At 36.4% G+C, this 22,838-nt stretch overlaps 1 protein-coding gene across 2 annotated transcripts in view; it reads left to right on the top strand.

Annotated features, from left to right (window-relative positions):
* The first annotated feature begins 4,435 nt into the window (after positions 1 to 4,435).
* LOC131167777 (probable methyltransferase PMT7) overlaps positions 4,436 to 22,838 on the top strand; it is a 33,669-nt gene continuing 15,266 nt past the window's right edge. The window contains exons 1-6 of one of the 2 annotated variants that reach the window (XM_058126658.1): positions 4,436 to 4,829; positions 5,198 to 5,609; positions 11,596 to 11,885; positions 16,504 to 16,887; positions 19,529 to 19,775; positions 19,883 to 20,021. In XM_058126658.1, the coding sequence (XP_057982641.1) occupies positions 4,670 to 4,829; positions 5,198 to 5,609; positions 11,596 to 11,885; positions 16,504 to 16,887; positions 19,529 to 19,775; positions 19,883 to 20,021 (1,632 nt within the window). In that variant the 5' untranslated portion in view covers positions 4,436 to 4,669. Of the gene's footprint in view, positions 4,830 to 5,063; positions 5,127 to 5,197; positions 5,610 to 11,595; positions 11,886 to 16,503; positions 16,888 to 19,528; positions 19,776 to 19,882; positions 20,022 to 22,838 lie in introns of those variants that run through there. The other variant, XM_058126659.1, reaches the window with a different exon arrangement.

Here is a 22,838-nt window from a genome sequence, read left to right as displayed (position 1 = left end):
ATGTTTGTTGTGGATTGAATAAAAAGAATTAAGTTGTTGTGCATTATCAACAAAAGGTTAAGTTTTCACCAAAGGAATTAAAAGAAAATCTTAAAACCCAATTCACCCCCTCTTGGGACTATACCTTTGTTTTCATGGACTTTGAAATTCAGGGGTAGAATCACATTAGGCACTAAACACAGGTCGAATACGTCCATTGATACAAACGCATTTGTACCCTCCACGGCTCGTAAGAGCTCCCCTAATACTTTATACCTACGGTTCACCTCCAAGCTAGGGGTATGTTTTTTAATTGTTTCCTTGACTATTCCCCTTTATTCAGGAACTATATTTGGCAGCACCTATGTATTCCCTGTTGGTTAGAAGCACAAGACAAGTGCCACTGGTGCGAATGGGTATAAACTTGGCCTCAAGCCTACATTTACTGGTTGTGATGAAGAATGTCCACTGACTAGTGTGAATCTTGGTGGAAATAAAGGAGTTTTTTCAATCACAGGTTCTAGAGATTGCACAACTTCCCCCTTATTTACAATTGTAAGCATTTCCATAAACTTATTCATTTGATCCTTAATCTACCATACATCCTAACTAATCTCCTTATGACTTTGCTTAAGTCTCCTCATGTGATTTTCCAAATGTTCACCCATGATTCTGACCCTTTGTCTAGTATTATAAGGATGTGCGGATATTAATCTATCGTACATCCTAACTAATCTCCTTATGACTTTGCTCAAGTCTCCTCATGCGATTTTCCAAATGTTCACCCATGATTCTGACCCTTTGTCTAGTATTATAAGGATGCACGGATATTGCTTTGCTTTGCTTAATGCTGGAACCCCAAGATTCTGTTATATTTTTGGCTCTGCTATTTTGACACCTTGATTTTGGAGGCAACTGGAATGTGAGCAAGGACCCATGGACAATGCCTATGTATGCATGACCATGCATGAAATGCATGAATGCTTATGCAATGTAACCTAAAAAAATCACTTTGCCAAAATTCTAAGAAAACCCTATCACGAAATGAAAATATCCAAACCAACCCAGCTTTTGATGTATATCATGCAATTTAGGAATCACATTGTCATCCTTGACTTACAAATACATTTGTTTCCTTTGTTGGATCCTAATAATTATCCCATCTGCTGAGCATTCAATTCAGCTCCTGATAGATTTTTCTTTAGCTAAGAAATTTTTCATGCAGCCTTAACTTTTCTTGTAGCCATATTATTTCGTTAAACTTCCATTCCAGTCTGAAATTGAGGCTGGGAACTACTTGAGGACACAATGGTTGGAGATTTGTGAGGTTAAATTTGATTGAGGCACCAACTTGACCAGATTTCCCCTCAATTCCTTCCTTAACCACCTCAATTCTTTCAATTCAATTCAACTACTTTTCTAATGACTCTGTTGGACTCCAAAATAATGTTGAACCTCTAGTTCTTCTTCATTATATACCAGTAGTAAGCTGTCCATAGGGTGATTTGGGGTTTTCCAGAATTTTGACTAAGTGGTGTGTATATCTAAGATGAATGTAGAACATGGGAAACAACACTAGGGAACTCAAATAGACACAACAAAAGACTAGACTAAATCACGTGAAGAAAGATGAAGCTGCTGTCCCAACCCCAGGTGGACTTATCACTTACAGGTTTTCTCCAAGGCTCTATTCTAAGGGAGGAAGCTAGAGTCAGATATGTGTGGTTCAAGCTCTATTCCCTATCAACAATAGATTCTCATAATGTCCCATATCCTTATCCAATGGGCTTGAACAAAGTACAAAATGAGCAGAGTGGTTTGCGTGCCCCCAAAGATCCTGTCTCATAGGAACTAACAGTACTACACCTCTATCTATTTCTAAAGGGTGAAGTCGAGTAGGAGGCTCGTGAAAATGTGTATGCTCACATAAATTTTTAAAGCCTATCCTCTAATCTCATCATATCATCAGACCTTGCACATGTTTATCATTCACTCACAATATGCATATAAGAGTTATATATACAAGTAAAATATTCATAAGTATGCAACAATTATCAAAGTAAAATATGATGGTTTAATAAAAATGACCATTAAATTCATATTTGGGGATAATTCATAATTAATTAATGGTTCGACTCTCTAGGTCCCTAGCGGAGTCGCCAAGTTGTCGCAAAGTCCCGGAGATGAGTTTGAAATGATGAGAAATAATAATATTAAAATTCGATGGTGTCGCCACTAACCTGTTATTTTTCTAGGTGTGGTTAGTTCACCTAATTACCACTTGTTGATTGATCTTTAGATTAATCTTAAGTCAAGGAACCAGTAGTCTCGATCTGCATTTACCAGAGTTGGGATCGGGAGTTCAGTTATGCGAGGGAAAGGTACTAGCACCCCCTACACACCCGTTCTACGAATGGTACCTAATTAATTATGAATTATCCCTAAATTGAATATAATGATCTTTAATTAAATCCTTTAAAATAAATAAATAAAAATTTAAAGGGAAAATGAAAAATAAAAGTGTAATTTAGGAATGTTTAATAAGACTTTCAAAGGAAGGGATCTTATTAGATAAACCCCACTCACAACTAATATATGCGAGGTTTGAAATATTTCTTTACCCTTTATTAAATTATTGAAACACATACAAACACAAAAATAAAAATATAGATAATAATCAAATAAAATCATCAAATTTGAGCAAAAAAAAGAGTCTTTAAAATATTCCCAGATTTTTTTTCAAAATTTTATAGAATTTTTCTAGAAATTTTCAACATTTTTCTAAAATTTTCTAGGATTTTAATGACTTTTTCTCATTTTTTTGGTATTTTTATTTTCCATTTTTTGTTATTTGAGTTAAAATAACTCAAATAATTTTTATTCATTTTTTTGATAATTTTTTTCTAATTTTTTAGAATTTTTTTACTATTTTTTTTCTATTTTTAAAAAATTAGAAATCAATTAAAAAATGAATTTTGAAATTAAATAAAATATATCGGCAGTTCGGAAAAGTCGAAGCAGCTTAATCGGTATGAACTAGGGTTGACCCAACTGGGAAGAGAGGACCACATGTTAGCCAAAGGTGGCGACAAGTGGCTTTAAAGTCAATTTGCAAGGATTTTTGCCTTACACTCATATATGGTATTATAATAGATCACATGTTTGTAGTTGGAAATTCGAATACAAAAGAATAAAAGTCAATACTAGTCCACTTAGTTAAGAAGTCTAATGTCATTGAAAAAATAAAGAGAAGAAAGAAAAAGAAGATGAGATAGGCTGCTGGCAGTAGTTCTAAACGATACTTCCACAAGATTTTAAAATAATTGGCATTGAGCCGGTGCTTTATCATAAAAAGGATAGATTATCGTTCTAATTACATTTCTTTTAGTTGATTATATTGTAGAGACTTATGCTTCAGTCTAGCTGAAGTTATAAAAAACCTCCAAAAAATTAGACTTCTAGGAGAATGACATCCTAATTTGCGCAAAAAATATTCTAATAAAAAATTATAAGCAATATTCCCAAACATGGCCAAAACATTGGTCTAATAGAGAAGGAACCAACCTCAGGTTGGTGGTGCAATGATGGGTCCATGGTTATACTTGTGGGTCGATAATGATCTAACTTGAAATTTTATAATGTCTTAATTGTTAACTTTTAAGTTTTGTCAATTTCATTCACATTTCAAGGTTTGACTTTCAAATTTACTATTTAGTTTTTTTTTTTTTTTCTCTCTAGAAGTAACAAAAATTGAATAAGAAAAAGTGGGGTCAGGTTAGTTTTGGTAGGGTTGCATACATTTTCAATCGCATATACAAAAAGCTCAATTCTATTTGAAGTTTGAGTGCTTGACTTTTGGTCCTTAGATAAAGTTAAGTATAATAATATCGATGATAAATATTCATTAACATATATATAATTATATTACTCATTCAATAACTTGCCATTTGCTATGACCATCACTAAAAAAATAATAAATTTAAAAAATCATCACAACATAAAATGTACATATTCTATTACCATACTCAATCCTCTATATATTCCAATAATAATTGACATACAAGTGCAATAATAAATTCTCACTCAAATATAATATTAAAACTATATTGCACTTTTTAATAACCTAAACTATCTCAATTATGTAAGGGTAAAGTTGTAACATCTGTGCAATGTCATTATTTTTAAAATAGTTAGTTAATTTTACTTAATAATAAACTTAGGTGGCAATATTAAGAGAAAATTTGAAAAAAATTAAATGTTAAAAATGAAATAGCGATCCTCAAAAGAATATTTTCAAAGAGATAAATAAAATTAACAAAAAATTAGCAAACAAATAAAAATAAAAATTTTAGGTACCAAATTGAGAATGATTTAAATTTAGTGCTTAGCCAAAAAAAATAAAAGAAAAAAGGAAAGAAATCTAGGCAAAAAGGTGAAACAAGAGATTTATAAATGCCGCAAGTCACGTGCCTCAGTCGCAATCGCAAAGCAGCAAAATCTGAGAGCCGAGCCGGCTCTGCTCTTTCTTCATTTTCTTTTTCTTCTTCGCCAATTTGTTTCTTCTTTGTTCTTGGAAACCCGAGATCTCTGCAATGTTGATTCTGTTGTTCTGATCTTTCGAGAGAAGATCATACCACAGATAAGAAGCAATTGCTCCAACTGAAGCAGGGAAAGGTGGGGGGAGGGGGGAATGGCGGGATTTGCGTTGTCCTCGGCGTTTGATTCGAAATCGGGGCAGTTGATATTGGTAGCTCTGCTGGTAATGGCCGGCTCATTCTACACAGGGACTCTCTTTGGCAGCAATTCCTCCATTTATGTTTCTCAGCTTTCCTCCAATTCTTCCTCTCCTGGTACCTCTCTCTCTCTCTCTCTCTCTCACACACACACACACACACACACACACACACACACACACACACATTTTTTACACATGTCTGACGGTCAGAATAACAGACTCGGTTCTCTATGAGTGTCTGACTGAGTTCTTTCTCGTTTTCCTTTCACTCCCTTTATGTTTTCCAAGTTCGGTCTGTATGTTTTAGAATAGAGACGAAACTGTTGAACCCGTTCCTATGGTAGGAAATTACACTATTACAAGTTATAAGCAGCTTAACAATGGAGAGGAAACTGTTAGCTCTGTTTCTATGGTAGAGAACACTTTGGTTTGCCAACCTTTTAATTCCTGAGAATCATACAGATCTCTCTCTTATACTTGCAGGTTTTTCATCATTTACAAACAAAGTTGCTCTCATTTATAGGAAAACACCACTGTTGATCCCGGAAGCAGGGATTGATGTATGTCCGTTGCTGTTCAATGAATACATCCCTTGCTATAATCTTTCTTATATAAAGGATCTTCCGAATTTAGATTTTTCGAAACGAGAAGAACTGGAGGGGCATTGCCCTCCACCTGAAAAGCGTTTGTTTTGCTTGGTGCCACCACCGGAAGACTATAAGATACCAATAAAATGGCCAACTAGTAGGGATTATGTGTGGCGAAGCAATGTGAATCATACACATCTTGCTGAAGTCAAAGGAGGACAAAATTGGGTGCATGAGAAGAATCAGCTATGGTGGTTCCCAGGTGGTGGTACTCATTTCAAGCATGGAGCTCCTGAGTACATTCAGAGGTATACTTATTTTTCTCAGTTAATACATATTACCGTTCAAAGTTGGTTGCAATAAGCATTTTATGATGCGTATTTACCATGCTCTTGAGAACAAAGTTAGGGTCTTTCTTACTACTCCATCTGAAGTAGCTACTTGTGTGATTTTCTTTACAATTTTTCTTGTCAAATAGAATTTTATGATTTTCCATCTTTGTTTGCATATTTTATTGTTATTTTTATCAAATCACCACCCTTATGAAATCAATATTTTTGGTTCCATGTTTAGTTTTGCTTCTAAAATTACATTTTTTTTTATTAGACTTTTGCTATCAGTTGTTGGCCAATTGACTCACTTAATAGAGAAGAGTAGAAAATGCATAGGCATGATTGCCCATCGAAAGTGATGGTGATTGAAAAAATATAACAAAAAGTTAATTTTTTCCTTATAGAAAAGAAAATTACACATCTTTCATTAAGAAAACGGAGGTATATATACAATTTCTATATCCTGTGATGTTTACATCTACAATCGAAATCCCTAGAAAAAATTCTTTGTTAATAGAAAAGTTTCCAAATATTGAGAATAGAAAATTTTTCAGATTCCATTTACAGAAGATTGTGGAGAATCATAGGCGATTTTCTTGTTGCAATAATTTGAGGATCCCATTCAATTTGGGATTTGCTGTTCGTGGAATTGAGAATGCCCAAAAATTTTGTAATAGCCTCCCTCAAGCTGGTGTATTTTTCAGACTCCACCGAGCTTGCCATCAATGTTATGGGTATCTACCTTGTGCCTCCCTCAAGTCAATGAAGAGTGAGTTCCAATACGAGCAAGCAATGAGTTGAACGTTTATACACTAAGCCCCTTGGTCAACAAATTTGCAAGCTGATTGTGTGAGGGAACAAAACTGAGAGCCAAGAGCTTTCGTTGGACGTGGTCTCTAATAAAGTGACAATCCAACTCAAATACTTAGTTCGCTCATGGAATAATGGGTTTGATGCAATGTGTATGGCTTATTTGTTATCGCAGAATAATGGAATGGGTTCTTTAATAAAGAAAGACGAGTCTTTTGAGACATTGTGTAGCCATACCAGTTCTGTAGTTGTCAATGCCATTGCTCGATATTCGGCTTCGACTGATGATTGAGATACTATTTGTTGCTTCTTTGATTTCCAACTAATAGGAGTGTCTCCTAAAAAGATAAGAATTCCTGAAACTAAACGCCACGTAGTTGGGCAAGTAGCCCAATTTGAATCACAGTATGCCTTCAAGTTAAGCGAGTTCATACTGGAAAGGAAAAGGCCCTGTTAAGGGGATTTCTTGATATAGCAAACCAATCTCTTTGCCATAGCAAGATGAGGAACTCTCGGCGCCTGCATGAATTGGCTTAAAACTTGTACAACTTCTGAGATGTCTGGTCAGGTCATTGTCAAATAGATGAGTCTCCCCACAAGTCTTCGATATGTAATCACATGTTCAAATAGATCTCCTATCTCACTCGATAGATTATGTTTTTGTGGAATAGGTGTCTGTGCTACCTTTGCATCGTCCAGATCTGCTTCCCTTAGAATATCTCTTGCATATTTTTGTTGATTTACATAAATTCCATCTTGACTTTTTCTAACTTCTAACCGCAAGAAATAATGCAAGGGTCCCAGGTCCTTTATTTTGAAACAAGTATGAAAATATTTCTTTGAGCACATTTATCTCTATCGTTCCCAGGAAGTGTAAGATTATCCACATAGATTAATACTACCAAGAAACCATCCCCATCTGAAAGTGTGAATACTGAGTGATCCCATGGACTTTTCTTAAACCCATAGTTGAGAAGAGAAGTGGAGAGTTTCCCAAACCACAGTCGTGGTGCTTGTTTGAGTCCAAACAAGGACTTGTGCAACTTACATACTAGTGAATTATTAGGGACTTTCATACCTTGAGGAGCTTTCATAAATACTTCCTCATCAAGTTCTCTGTGTAAAAATGCATTGTCAACATGCATTTGGTGCAGTTCCCATCCTTTAATTGCAGAGATAGCCAACAAGCACTGAGCTGTGGTGAATTTAGCCACGGGAGCAAAGGTTTCATTATAGTCAACCCCCTCTACTTGGCTATATCCTTTTGCAACAAGCCATGCTTTGTACCTCTCAATCATTCCGTTTGCTCTTCGTTTAATCTTTAATACCCATTTGCTTCCAATTGCCTTTTTCCCTTTTGGTGAGGGAACTAGAATTTAGGTATTATTTGAATGGGGAGCTTTCAACTCTTGATTCATTGCCTCTTCAACACTCGTTTTCCGATAGCATCTTCATAGGTATCTGGTTCAACATCAATTTCATGCAATCAGTTGGTTTGAGTGGTATTCTTGGTATGGGGGTCTATGGTCTTCTTACATGTCATTACATAATCTTCAAATTTTTGTGGCATCCTCCTTTCCCTTTGTGGTCTTGAGTTCTCAACTATCATTTCTCTTTAAACTGCCTCATTTTCTATTTCAAGATCAGATTCTTCCATACCTTTTTCTTCTGTTTCTTCATTTTCCTCTAACCTGATTGAGTCTCCTACATCTCCAAATTGGTTTTGAGTATGTGTTGACTCTTCAGGTTCAATCACAGTCGGCAATGGTTGCACCGGTACACTTTTCAAAGGCTGTAAATTTTTAAATGGAAATGAATCCTCATAAAATATGACATCTCGGGATTCAAAAAACTTTATAGTATTGAGTTCCATTACCCTGTAGCCCTTTTTTCCTGAGATATATCCTAGAAATACACACTTTTTAGATCTTACAGCAAACTTATCATATGGCTTATGTTTAACATAAACATAACACAAACATCCAAATTCCTTGAGATGATCATGTGAGGCTTTTTCTTTAAACAAAATCTGATGTGGGGTTTTTCCATTAAGTATTGGTGTGGGAAGAAGATTTATCAAATGTGCTGCTGTCATTACGCATTCTCCCCAATATCTTAAGGGTAGATTAGCTTGAAATTGGAGTGCTCTTGCAGCCTCCAATAGGTATCAGTGCTTTCTTTCCACCACTCCATTTTGTTGCGGTGTGTGCGGATAGCTGGTTTGGTGTATGATTCCTTTGTTTAAAATGAGTTTCTTGAAATTCCCATACACAATCTCTTGGGCATTACCTAACTGAACTGATTTCACCTGTACCCCGAATTGAGTTTCCACCATTTTCAAAAATTGTTCAAATCGAAATGAGGCTTCACTTTTATTTTTCATTTAGTGAACCCAAGTACCTCTTAAACAATCATCAACAATAGTGAAAAAATAGTGAGCCCCAGAATGTGTGCTAGTTTCATAAGGTCCCCAAGTATCAACATGGATTAATTTAAATAATTTCTTGATTCATTTCTACTAATAAGAAATGACAATTGAGTTTGTCTAGCCCTGTGACATGCATCACATGGGGAAATGTTTTTATTTTCAATTGAAACATCAAATAAACTTTTTAATTTAGAAAATGGGATATTGTCCCAACCTCCTGTGTAACAATTCTGGTTGATTCTTCAATCTCACGGCATTTGCACTAATCTGATTTTCCTCTTCAAAATAGTAGAGCTCCCCTTTCATTCTACCCGCTCCAATCACCCTTTGGTGCTAAGGTCCTGCAAAATACATCCGTTTGGGAATAATGTTACAGAACACTTTAAATCTCGGGTAATTCTACTAATTGATGCTAAATTGCAGGTGAACTTTGGTAAGAAAAGAACATCCTTCAGCACAATATTTTGATTTAGTTGGATATTTCCAACACAATCAACTTGTGACTTTCTTACTTCAGGTAGCGTAACTTGTGAAATAGATTTTATTGAATTTTTGCATTTTAATAGCTTTGAATCTGATACAACATGGTCAGATGCTCCGCTGTCCAAAATCCAATTTTGAGAACAAGAAATTTTACCAACAAAGTTGACGGTAGGTGTTCCTTGTTTCTCTCCGCTGAGTATGGTCATCAACTGATCAAATTGAGTTTGTGATAACCTATATGGGTTAAGAATAATTTGTTGTTGGCTTGCTTGTTGTTGAGGATCTACCTCCTTTCCTTTAGTTTTTGTCACTGCTGTATTAATGGATGTCTTTGCTTGAAAGTTCTTTTTCTTCCCTTGCCAATTTGGAGGATACCCAACAATCTCAAAACAATTCTCTTTTGTGTGACCTATCTTCTTATAGTGTTCACACTTTGATCTTTTGTTTGGATCCCAATTCTTTTCCTCAGCATAAACTTTGAAAGCTGTTGCCTCCATAATTGGCCTTACTGTCGTCACCTCTTCTGAACTTAATAAAGAATAAGAAATTGTTAAGGATGGTAATGGATCTTTACAGAGAATGTTTGATCTTACCACAGTAACCACACCATAGGAATCATTCAACCCCATTAGAAACTGGTGTAGTTTCTCTTCTTCTTTTTCCCTAACCAAGATGCCACACGTACAACTTGCACATCCTTGTCCATGAGACTTGGAAAAACTATCAAGTTAATCCCAAAGTCCCTTAATTTTTGTGTAGTAAGCTGATATTGTCAACTCACCTTGTTTAGTGTTGAAGATTTCTCTTTTCAGTTCTTGAATATGAGGCCCACGTCCTTATGAAAACCTGTCTTCTAGATCTCTCCAGATGTCATAAGCAGTCTCATGGTATGCAACACTATTATGTAACTTCTCATTGAGTGAGTTTAACAACCATGCAACCACCATAGCATTGCAAGTTAGCCAGTCGTCCTTTTTCGAATCTCTTTCTTCTGGTTTTGGTAATTTTTCATTCACAAATACCAGTTTGTGTTTTGATCGCAGAGCATTGACAACAACTCTACTCCATGTTGAATAGTTGGTCCCCTTTAGTGGATGAGACACCAACAAGTCAATTGGTCTATCAAAATTGCTCAAATGATAATGAGGTGGTTTTTTACTCATGATTTTGGTAGAAATCTTTGTTTTGCTCTTTACCGTAGGATATGAAAACAAAATAATTCAGTGTTCACAATATAGAACAACTTGGCTTTGATACCATGAAAAAATATAACGAAAAGTTTATTTTTTTCTTATGGGAAAGAAAACTACACATATTTCATTAAGAAAATGGAGGTATATATACAATTTCTACATCCTGGGATTTTGATCCTCTACAATCAGATCAAAATCCCTAGAAAAAATGCTTTGTTAATATAAAGTTTCCAAACATTGAGAATAGAAAATTTTCATATTCTATTTATAGAAGATTGTGGAGAATCATAGGTGATTTTCTTGTTGCAATAATTTGAGGATCCCATTCAATTTGGGATTTGCTATTCTTGGAATTGAGGATGCCCACAAATTTCGTAATAGTGATGAAGTTGAGGATTTTCTACGGTGATTTGCACCAAATCAAGAGATCCCATGACTTATTAAATCCAGATTATTAATTTATGAAGTTATTATATTTTATTATTTTTAGATTGGAATTTCAAGTTGTCTTCTTTTTATACTTTACTCGTGGACCCTTTACACATTTCATGTTAATTGAGAGCATGTGTTTGTGTCGCTGGCTGATAAGATTTTGTGGAAATCGACATCTGGAAGTCTCATATTTCTTTCGTAGCATTCTTTTTTTTTTTTTTTATCACTAGATCCTCCAAAAAGGCAACCCATGCTATGGGTCAATTGGCTGGCAGAATGGTTGTGAGTTCAGCTAGGATGGAAAATTCTCCATCTTAGTTCTTTCTTGTCCTGTCATACTTAGGAGAAAAAGGTTTGTCTATAAAAATGATTTTAGTGTAATCCTTTGTTGCATCATCTTGTTGGTATAGTTCAATGCCAGTTAAGCTTTTGAAATTGAAATTTGGGTCTCTCTATTCCGTCATCTGGGTCAAGTAATGTCTCACCTTGCTATTCAAGACTTAGATTGGTTGTGTCGTTTTTTTTTTTTTTTTTTCCTTTTCTCAAAATCTTTATATCCATGATAATTATCTTTTCAAAATTATCATTGTTTTGGAAATTTTGTTTGTGAATGCAGGTTAGGAAACATGACAACTAATGAGACAGGTGATCTACGTTCTGCAGGTGTTGTTCAAGTTCTAGATGTTGGTTGTGGGGTTGCTAGCTTTGCAGCATATTTACTTCCCCTAGATATACAAACAATGTCCTTTGCTCCCAAAGATGGTCACGAAAATCAAATTCAGTTTGCTTTAGAGCGTGGAATTGGTGCAATGATTTCTGCATTAGCTACAAAGCAACTACCATACCCCTCTAGGTCCTTTGAAATGGTTCATTGTTCAAGGTGCCGTGTTGATTGGCATGAGAATGGTATGTTTACATCCCAAAAGGGAAAAATAATCGCGTTTCTATATGGTATGGGAATATTGAATGTTATACAATGTCAAGTTTTGTAGTATATAAGATTTTCTTATTGAAATTATTATCCTGCCATCACATCTTACGTATTAAACAATACATTTTTATTGTTCATTGTCTTTTAAGATGACTTATAGAGATTTGTGATAAAACATGTTGCCAACTTATTATGAAAATTTACCAATTAAAAAAAATCAAGAGAAAATAAAAAAATGTACCTTGAAGAGTCGATATTTGCATGATTTTATGAGTTGTTCCATAAAAAAAAAAAGAAAAAGAAGAAGAAGATGACACTGGCATGCAAGTATTCCACTGCCTTCCCAGTCAAATGTTGCAAATAGGAGATGAAATTAACTTTAAAAATATGGTGCCACCTGATTTTCATGTATTCTGAGTGGTGAACCTGAATACCTCTCCGCCTCTTTTTATGTATTTGCAACTGATGATTGGAAATAATTAATTAATATGCCTTCACAGGAGCAGATGAATGGTCCTGTCAGTGCCTCAGGAAGCATTGTCATCAGTTTGAGCATCCTTGGCATCACCTAGTTCACAGTTCTTGTGAGCTGGTCTGGGCTGGGGTTTACTGGACATTTATGGGCCAGGTTCCTTGTAATCAGAAGAATGTTATTAGTATCAATAACAACTGGTTTTTCTCATAAATTAGTGTAGTAGGGTAGGATCGTTGATAGCGTTAAATGTTATGTAGTGTAATTCCAAATTATTGAACCGTTTAAATCCCAATCAGTACATTTTTTCATTATTGGTTTTTTGTAACACTAGTTTGCTCATGGGAGTTCCGGCATATTTGTTCAATGGAAATTGTGTCTTGGTATGGACCAGCACGTATTCTTATGGTCACGTTGTGCTAGAGCGTGTTAATTTTGCTGTTTAGTTTGAAGGGCTTGATATCTTCTTGTTCACTAGTGTTGCTGTGTGTCATGGGCTGTAGAATTCCAAGTTTACATGGAATCACGCTTGCCTTAATCTGCCTATGATGTGAGAGTCACACCCGTACGGTGACAAGGCTACACTAAGTCATGTTTGGCTGTACTCATCCTCATTCATAGAAACACTGCAGTGCCTGTTTCATGGTCAAGCCCAACAGCATGACAGCTGTTGTTCCAATCGAGGTTGTCATTGAGAATCCATGACTCAATTAGTAAGTTGTCATTGAGAAACCATGACTCAATTAGTAAGGGTGTTGAAGTTGCATTCCATAGACATGGAGGGTCACTCTCATCCCCACAGCACATCCTCGTATAAAGCCTCAGTCACCAGGAGCTCAGGCAACTGTCATTATATACTACTCAAGTCGTGATTTACAAGGCTCAACGTCCCTCGGTAGTACAAATAGATATTCCCAAGGGCCAACATGGTTGTAAGTCCCTACATCTGAGTTGAGAGTGATGTCGACTTCACTCTTCAAATAGTTGTTACCCCTTGAAGATGTCAAGAGCCTACCCTTGACCGCTCCTCAAGGTGCTCACTTAGTACCCAAGAGGATACTAGCAGATTTAGTCCACTCACCTAGATAAAGTAAAGTCTTTGCGTCTAATTCTTGCTCACATATGAGTAACCATCCGTGGGGGGTCTAATGATCATACATCACAGCTTGAGAATGCTACCATTATAATTGTCGGGATCTACCAATATTTCATAATGACATTCAGAATGCATCCTATGACATCTGTGTAATCAAATCCATGTTAACCAAAGTTCATTCTAGGGTTGCCAACAAGCCATTTGACATGTGTCGCGGACACAAGAACATAGCACCATGACATCTTCCCCCACTCTATCTTATCAATGTTATCATTGATTAAAATGCACATTGTTTGTTGCTAAAACTTCCTCAATCCCTAGGTAAGAATTCTAGGAACAGACGAGCTCTTGTGACCCATCCCTTTGTAGCACTCAAACTTGTCTCTGTTTCTGCAATGTACTGAACACAAAGTCCTATTCCAAACTCAGACCTAAATTGATATCATCTTCCTGTAAAAACCATGCTCTAATCTTTGATTCTTGGATGGAATTGCAAGTCCCTCAAACTTTCTAGACATCCACCTTCCTTAATACCACAAGTTTCAAAGATAGAAAATATTCCTCCTAGAACTCCACCATACTAATCCTTGATATGGATTTGTATTTTGTCCTTATCCTTCAGAACCCAAACTCCTTTGCAAGGGTGTAGGAGGTTTAAGATAAGTCCTTTGTAGAGTCAACCTTGATATTGAAATCAGTTGAAACCCACAGCACTACCGCCTGATGAAACTTCATACTTGAATTGACATTTTGGTTGTGTTTCCTTTCTTAAAATCTATCTTTGATATCCTTCTCAAACACCCACAACTTGGAGGTTGATACTGATTCTTGTTGTCTGTGAAGAAGTTCATCCTATGTCCCATTTCCCAAAGGGATATTATACCTAAGGCTTCACTATTTTACGTCTCACATTTTCATCACCGGTATACATGATTTTGACACCTAATACTATTTCAAGGCTCATTTCCAACATTCCACTCCAAAGATGAGTCCACACCCTGTAGTATCTTAGAATGTGACTAATGTTGTGACTTTGGGTTTCTCACCCACAAATTTCCTAAAGTATACCCAATATCCTTTTGAACCACACAATACAAAAGTGGATCGTTTTGTTTACACAACCCTTAGATATTTGCTTGAGTTCCATCTGCAAATCCTTAAGGTTCAATAGTTTAGCTTCCACCTCTAGCATAAGTGCTCATTATCGTTTCTAGTCTTTTGTCATTTGGCATTCAATCCTTATCCTGGAGTAGGTGCTCAATATTGTAATTTCTATTGCCTTATGACAATCTTGTTTTAACCATCGTTTGTCATGGATAATTTTCTGATACCACTGCTATTTGGTTTTCCCAAGCTCAAACTCAATTTTTGAACACTCTAAACGAATTGTCCTCTGGCCAAGTTGCGCCAGGCTTGCACAATGACAGCAAACACAAAAGGCCTTTCAGCTAACATGTCACAAGTGCCCCCTTGGAAACATGACATTCAATAGCATTCCTACCAAAACTCAAGCCATAAAGACCACTTAGGTTTTGAATGAAGTCCTTTATGCAACATTCATGGTTCCTTTTGAATTTGCACCCCACAGGGTTCACCACTATGACCCAAACAGTGTCGCAGTCATGTGACTCGAGAATTATCTTGCCCAAGGGCTTTCATAACTCTTTCCTTCTCATAAAATAAAAAATCCTATCTCTCTTTATGGAGTTCGAACTTCCCAAGCTTAGTGAAAGCCACTTTTTGGCAAAACTCCCGCATCCGTCCCCTTCCATTAGATAAAAAAAATATCACCTCTGCCTATGGAATGAGGACACCACAAATCTCAACGGGTTGCCATCCAAACTCACATGCCAAAAGTCACACGACAAGAGGGGAAAAAGTGACTAACACCCACTCAAGGGTACATTGATCCTCCCTCCACCCAATGTCACACATCTAATTCTCATGAGAGGGTTGATGCCAATAGTATCAATCTCGTTTCAGTTCACAAAGGAGAAATTCGCTTTGATACCAACTGTCATGTGGCAACTGAATTCCAAGGCTACAAGATTTATCCTTGCCCTAATTTGCCTATGATTTGCTGGAGTCATGCTTGTTTAACGACATGACTACACCAAGTCCTCTTTAGCATTACTCATCCTCATCCATGGAAACACTGCAATGCCCAATTTAGTGGTGAAGTATAATGGCATGACAAGCCTTGTTCCAATTGAGATTGTTACTAAGTCCCATAGCACGATCCTTGTGTTAGAGCATTTTTCACTCACATCCCACTCGTGGAGCTAAGGTGACACCGTACACTATAGAAGTCAAGACCTACAAAGGATCAATGTCCCTCGGTAGTCCGATTGGTGGGATGAAGACACCACGTGAGGATATTAGGGAGGTGGTCCCAATTTGGATAGAGTGAAGTCTTTTAGCCACATTCTCATTCATGTATGAGTAACCATCCATGGTTCTAATGATCATACATTACGGCCTGAGAATGGCACTATGATAATTGTTCGGATCCACCACAATATCAAAGTGGCATTCAGAATGTGTCATATGACATCTCCATAATTGAATCCATGTTAATCAAAGTTAGTTCCAAGGTTGCCTAACGAGCCGTTTGACATGTGTCATTGATACAAGAACGTAGCACTGTGACACCCTGCCTTGACACCCTAAACCTTTCTGCTTTTGACATGGTAGTTATAGAGAATCAGAGATTGAATATTTGAGCATGTTATTCCTTATGCTTATAATTTTTGCTATGCTTGTATTGTTCAACCTTGCATATTTTCATAAATTCTGTTGATTGCATTTTCTTTGGAACATTTTGATCTTTTATATGCCTAGCGTACATGGATGGCTTCCCCTTTGGGGCTTTCCTAATGAGTAGTATGACAGTGCTTGATCTTGTGAAGACCTTGTTCTTTAATGGTTTTCAGACGTCGCTGATTTTTTTGCATGCCTTTTTTGTTCTTCTGTTGAAGTTAGCCTATGATGCTGCATCTCCTGCTGCTGATGATGTATTTTGCAGATGGCATTTTACTCAAAGAAGTGGATCGACTTTTGCGACATAATGGGTATTTTGTCTATTCGGCTCCACCTGCTTATAGAAAGGATAAGAATTACCCCATGATTTGGGATAAGTTGGTGAATCTAACTTCGGCAATGTGCTGGAAACTGATTGCACGCAGAGTTCAGACTGCAATTTGGATTAAACAAGCTAATCAGTCTTGCCTCCAGTACAACTCAGAGCAGAAGGTCTTAAATATATGTGATGTGGTGGCTGATTCTAGCCCATCATGGAAAAGGCCCCTGAGGAACTGTATTAGGCTCAATGGTGTTCAATCTGATTCTCAGAAACTCCCTCCAAGGCCTGAACGTCTTTCAGTATATTCGGAGAGTCTCAGTGGTGTTGGTATGTCTGCTATCTTTTTGTGAACGTAGGCGGTTTACTTTCTTGTTCTTGCTTCTTTCTGCTTCACCAGTTATCTATTTTATGGTACCTTTTAAAAAAGAACATTTAAAATTTTTTTTTTGTTTGGTCTAATCTGCATGTTTCTGCCACTTGTCTGCAAGCATAAAATTGAAAATGCACATAGCAATTCAGCATCCAATCTGTGCAATATAATGGTACTTAATAATTTTACATCTTAACGATTTGTGATTTGAAACAGAACATTGGTTTTCGTGAAACCAACCTTTATGTTTGTTAGCATCCCAATTCTTTGGAGTTTTGAGGGTATTTTATACTTGGGGCGACCCCGCAATTATCAGCATTAGTTTAGGACTTATTATTATTATTTGATAGAAAAAGAAGATGTATTCATTAAAGAGGAAAGAGTATACAAAGAGGAGAAAAAATCCTCCTATAAAAAGAAGAGAATAAAATAGACTTGAAAACAATCAAAACAAAGCTGCCTTCCAATCTCTTTGAAGAATCTGAGAAAGGCACCCTTCTAAAACTGCCAGCTGCAAAATATCAGAGAGAAGCTGAGTACAGAGTCCTCTCCTGAAGCAAAGTACCGGATTCCTCATTCCAGTAAAGATAGGAGCATCCCTCTCCATACTAATTCCCCACAAAACTGAGAAAGGCACCCTTGTAAAACCGCCAGCTGCAAAATATCAGAGAGAAGCTGAGTACAGAGTCCTCTCTTGAAGCGAAGTACCGGATTCCTCATTCCAGTAAAGATAGGAGCATCCCTCTCCATACTAATTCCCCACAAAACTGCATGGATGCCACAAGTCAGCCAAACTAAAGCATCACCACTCTTCCGAAAACCTGTAAAAGAGATATGTAGTAGTTTCTCCACTGAATCTGGGCAAACCCAACTATCCAAAAACAGCAAATAATTTATTCCAGATTACCCAAGAGAAAAGGAAACACAAAAGAAGATGCAAAGCATATCCTGAGCTATCAAAACACAAGAAACAGCCATCCAGGGATAAAGACTTGTGTTCTTTTGCATTTTGCGTTGGTGGTGGGGTGCAGTATTCTAGATTGGCCTCTTAAGCATTTAGCTGTTCCCTTGGGTCAGTTGGGTGGTAATCCTAATTGCATGAAATGTTGGGATTTGGTGGTTAAGAAAGTTTCGAAGAGGTTAGAATGGAAGAGGGAGCTCCTATTTTACCATAGGGTAGGGGATTGGCTTACTTTGATTTGAGGATGTATTTCTTTTCTTACTTTGTATTATTTTGTCCAAGTTCAGTTGTGCATATAGCCTTTCTGTATGGGAAGATGATGAAAGATTTTTATGGTCGAGTGCGGGCATTAGTGAGAGTTATCATCTGGTTATGGGAGACTATTGGTAGGTCTAAGAGTGAGGATGGGGTGGTCTGGCAATTTGGTATCTAAAAACCTCTCATTGGTAGGGAAGTAGTTATGGCAGTTTCCTTTATAATCTGATTCCTTGTGGCATAACTCAATGTGGGGCAAGTATGGGCCTTGAACAGAAAGGTGGCTGTTAAAGCTAGGGTGAATGTTAGCGATGCTAGTCCTTGAAAATTTGTTTCTCACCTCTTGAATATGTTTTCGCTCAAGATGAGGTATAAAGTTCGTAGTTGCTTGAGGGTTCAGTTTTGTAAAGATTGTTTGGTTGGGAAGGCTGTTCATATATATAATTCATTTATTTATTTATTTTTCACTTTTCGGAGTTCTCGCCATCTTTATGGCCCCTGATGCTTGTATTATTGATTGTTTCCTTTGTCAAGGGGATTTGCCTTTCTACACTATTATGTTATTTGAAACTTGAATGAGAGGGAAACTAGCATCTTATTCTTTTATTGAGTCCTCAAATTCTTCATTTATTTAGTGGGTGGGATTATAGATCATCCGTGTTGGATTCTTCTGACATGTGAGTTGTATTGTTCTCATATAACACATATTCTTCATATTTTTCCTCAGTTACTTCTCCTGTACTTGGAAATCTACAATTCCCTTCAAAATCAAGGATTTTATGTGGATTACAACCCTAGAAAAAATTAATAATGATCTTAAAAAAAGAAGGCCAAATGAAGCTGTCTCCTGATTTGTGTTTGCTTTGCTATAAGATTGGTGAACTGCCCCTCACTTGTTTTTGCATTGCTGCTTTTTATTCTTTTTGGAGAAGTTTGGAGTAAGTTGTTTGGTGTTTTTGGAGAACAATAAGTTTTGCCCTTCATATTTGGAGAGCATGTGTTATCTCTGTTAAGGATTTTGGATAAAGGAAGGAGAGGAAGGCAATGAGAAGAAGTGCTTTGTTTGCAGTGAGTTGGTGCATTTGGTTGGAACACAATGCTAGAATTTCCAGGGTTCTTTTGTTGATTACTTGTGGAGTAGGCTGATGTTCTTGGCATTGTTTTAGATGAAGAATGACATTTTTAGAGTAATTTCTTTGATAGACTTTTGAAGATTGATGGGATGCACATCAATTAGTTTTTATGTTTTTCATTTTTTGGTTCTTTTTTCTGGAGGTGCCTCATCATTTGTGTATTCGTTTTGCTCTTAATTTAACATAGTTTTTTGTTTATAATATACATATATATATATATATATTTATTTATATACATATTCATGACAGGTGTCAACCAAGAGAAATTTGTTTCTGATTCAATCTTTTGGCGGGATCAAGTTCGTCATTACTGGAAACTTATGAATATCAGTAAGGCAGATATACGAAATGTAATGGACATGAATGCTTTCTGTGGTGGGTTTGCTGTAGCATTGAATACCTTGCCCGTTTGGGTGATGAATGTGGTTCCTGCGAGCATGAATAATACCCTGTCTGCTATTTATGACCGGGGTTTGATAGGTGCTTTTCATGACTGGTAAGATCTATAGTTGGCACTTTTCATTGGCAATTTTGCATGTAATCTTTCCAAGATATGGAAATCTTTCTAATTTTGACTGTTGACGGGCTATGTTTTACTTTTAGGTGTGAGCCATTCTCAACATACCCACGCTCATATGACTTGCTGCATGCTGACCATTTATTCTCCCACTATAGTAACCTTGCAGAAGGTTGCTTTCTGGAAGATATTTTGCTGGAGATGGACCGTATTCTACGACCTCAGGTAGGTATCTTGATTTTTTGATAGACTCAAGTTTATTGCTGGTATACAACTGAGCAATTTGAAGTTAACTTGCTTAATTCGTTAAATTCATAACTTGGTTTGATGTGATTACCTCAAAAACCATGCACAAAATAATCTTCACTTAGCATAAGAACATTATTCTCCTTTTATTTTGTTTTTTATTAATAATGACATTGTTGCTACCTTGAGCTAATTAAAGGTAAGAAATTTTTGGTTCACACTGGGAGAACTCAAGCAGTAAAGTCGATGGTCCTATATTCAAATGCTGAATATCTCCTGTCCAAACTTCTGATTGGGGTGCAAAAGGAGAATCAAAACACTTGTGTTTGGGCTTTAATTGTGAAAATATCTGGAGTCTTTATGCATTTGCATATGTAATTACTACTTATTTATATTAATTGCTTTGCCTAATATTTGAGTAGAATGAGGTGAAGGTGGTTGTGTTTGGGATGGATAGGGATAAGGTGCTGGTCCAAATGGGTTTAATATAGAATTCTTTCAGGATTGTCGGGATGTCTTTGGGGGGATATAATGATGGTTTTTAATGATATGTATTTTGATGGGATACTGGGTAAGAATATTATCTTATTCACTTTACTGCTAAAGAAGAATAGGTCCATTACAGTGGCAGATTGTCAGCCTGTTAATCTAGTTACCCGTGTCTATAATACTATTTTTAAGATTCTGGTAGAGGTTGTGTTTCTGTGATAGGTGACACTATTTCTGAGGCTCAACGTGCCTTTGTGGGAGGTAGGCATATTGTGTATTGGAATTGGTGTATTCCCAAGAGGGGAGATGAATTGGGTATTTAAAACTTTTCTCGTAGGTCAATTTAAATTCCATAAACAGTATTACACAAGCTTAGGATCTTTCTAAATAATCATAAACCCAATCAAATATTCAAACAATCAAACATATGTACTGCATATAATAAATCAAACATAAAATATACATGTGCTGAAATTGAAAGTGCAGAAAAATAAAAGTTGCACTAGATATGTTATCGGGGTTCGGTCAATACTGCCTACGTCCCCGCCTCAAGCACACAAGTAAGAGGATTCTACTATGACTCGCTTAACGGGTAGAGCGGCACCTAATACAACACCTTACAGGATGGTGCACCTAGTTCTCTTAACCGGGTCTGAACCAGTCCGGGACTTTTCACAGGGCAAGTCTCCCTCTTCCGACCATACGTCAGGAATACAACATATATGAAAATTTTCGTACAAACAAGTATGCTTCTTACACTAAGCAGATATGTATCACTATATGCACAATGTAATTAATGCACTCACGAATGATAAGATATTAAGTTCAAGTGAGATTTCGTTAACCGATGTGTTAACTCTCAACAATATGTGTGTCAATATGTATATGTGAGAGTGAGACCTTTGATTTCAAGATAATATATTTGCAATATGAGTGTTCAAAGCATCTCTAGAACCCTAAACAAATATCTCAAAAATATTTTTCTAGTATCAAGCACAATGGATATTAGGGTTTAAGTTTGCTAAAAATGATTTTATCAAAACGCAAATCAAGCTTATGAATCTTGCAATAAGGATGCAAGTTTTTAAGCCAATGAAGAGTTTTTCCCAATCTAATATTTATAAATAAAATACAATGGGAAAAACTTTAAGCTACTCTCCAAAAAGCAACACACAACAAATGCAAGTATAGGAGAGAGATAAGCTTTTGAGTAGTATGAAATATTCTCACAAAAGAATAACACTCAACCTAGCTTCGAAATGCAATCAATATGCAAATGAAGAAGGTGAGGAAGATATGCTCTTTCTAAAGATGTATGATCAAATGAGTATAAGAAAGAGTTTTTTGGCAATATATTTGTAAAAAGGGTAGGAGTATGAAAGATTTAGCTCAATAAAATTTTCAGAGAAGATTTACTAATCTATATGCTAATCTCTCTTTAATTATGATAAATAAGGGGGTATATATAGAGTTGGGAATAGATATAACTGTTGGGGGCATCAAGGGTATTTTGAAATTCTTTTAATTGAGTTTGATGAAAATTAACCCTGATTTACTGCGGTTAAAAATATGGCAACTTGAGAGTTTCGATTGACTATATTTTAAGTTCGGTCGACCCAATTGATAAGTGCGGTCGATCAAGTAACTTTTGAACTACAAATATAGTCGACTGAATTAAGATGGTTTTGAAAACGTTCGAGGTTCAATCGACTATATTCGAAATTCGGTCTGCTATTCATATGGTTCAGTTGACTCAATCATAAATGAACTAGAAGTTCGGTCGGCCGAACAGTTGGGTGTCAGACACGTGCCAGTTTAGTCGACTGTTGAAGATACGTTCAAAAATGTTTGGTCTACTGAACCTTGGTCAAACTGTTGACCTCTGAATGGTTCAGTCGACTGAGTTGAATATAATAGTTGGGTTCGGTCGACCGAGATTTTGACTTTCGGTCGACTGAGGTTAAATGACCTTGCGATGGTCGGTCGGTCGACCGAGGCAAGTGAAATTCCAATTTTGCCCCTAAGGTCAGCTATGGTTCTTATCCGGTTCCCTACGGTCGAAGTTTTTGTAAACTTCGTTTTAGTTTTAATCTTTGACCCAAACCAATTAGTTAATTTAAGAAAAGTGTATCTGTGAAAAGTGCTGGTCCCTAGGGTCAGTCTATGGTTGTTTGAGCTTATCATCCACATTGTGCATGCCATGCATTATATTACAGACCAATCAAAATAAAAATGCATTTACAATTGAAAGAATTTTCTTCTTCTTCTTTGCTCGTTCATGGAATGCGCCAGATACATATAATCTTG

Source organism: Malania oleifera, chromosome 11 (assembly GCF_029873635.1).
Source record: "Malania oleifera isolate guangnan ecotype guangnan chromosome 11, ASM2987363v1, whole genome shotgun sequence".
Taxonomy (NCBI): domain Eukaryota; kingdom Viridiplantae; phylum Streptophyta; class Magnoliopsida; order Santalales; family Ximeniaceae; genus Malania; species Malania oleifera.
Note: the sequence above shows the minus strand (reverse complement) of the source record. Positions and strands in the feature narration are given on the sequence as shown.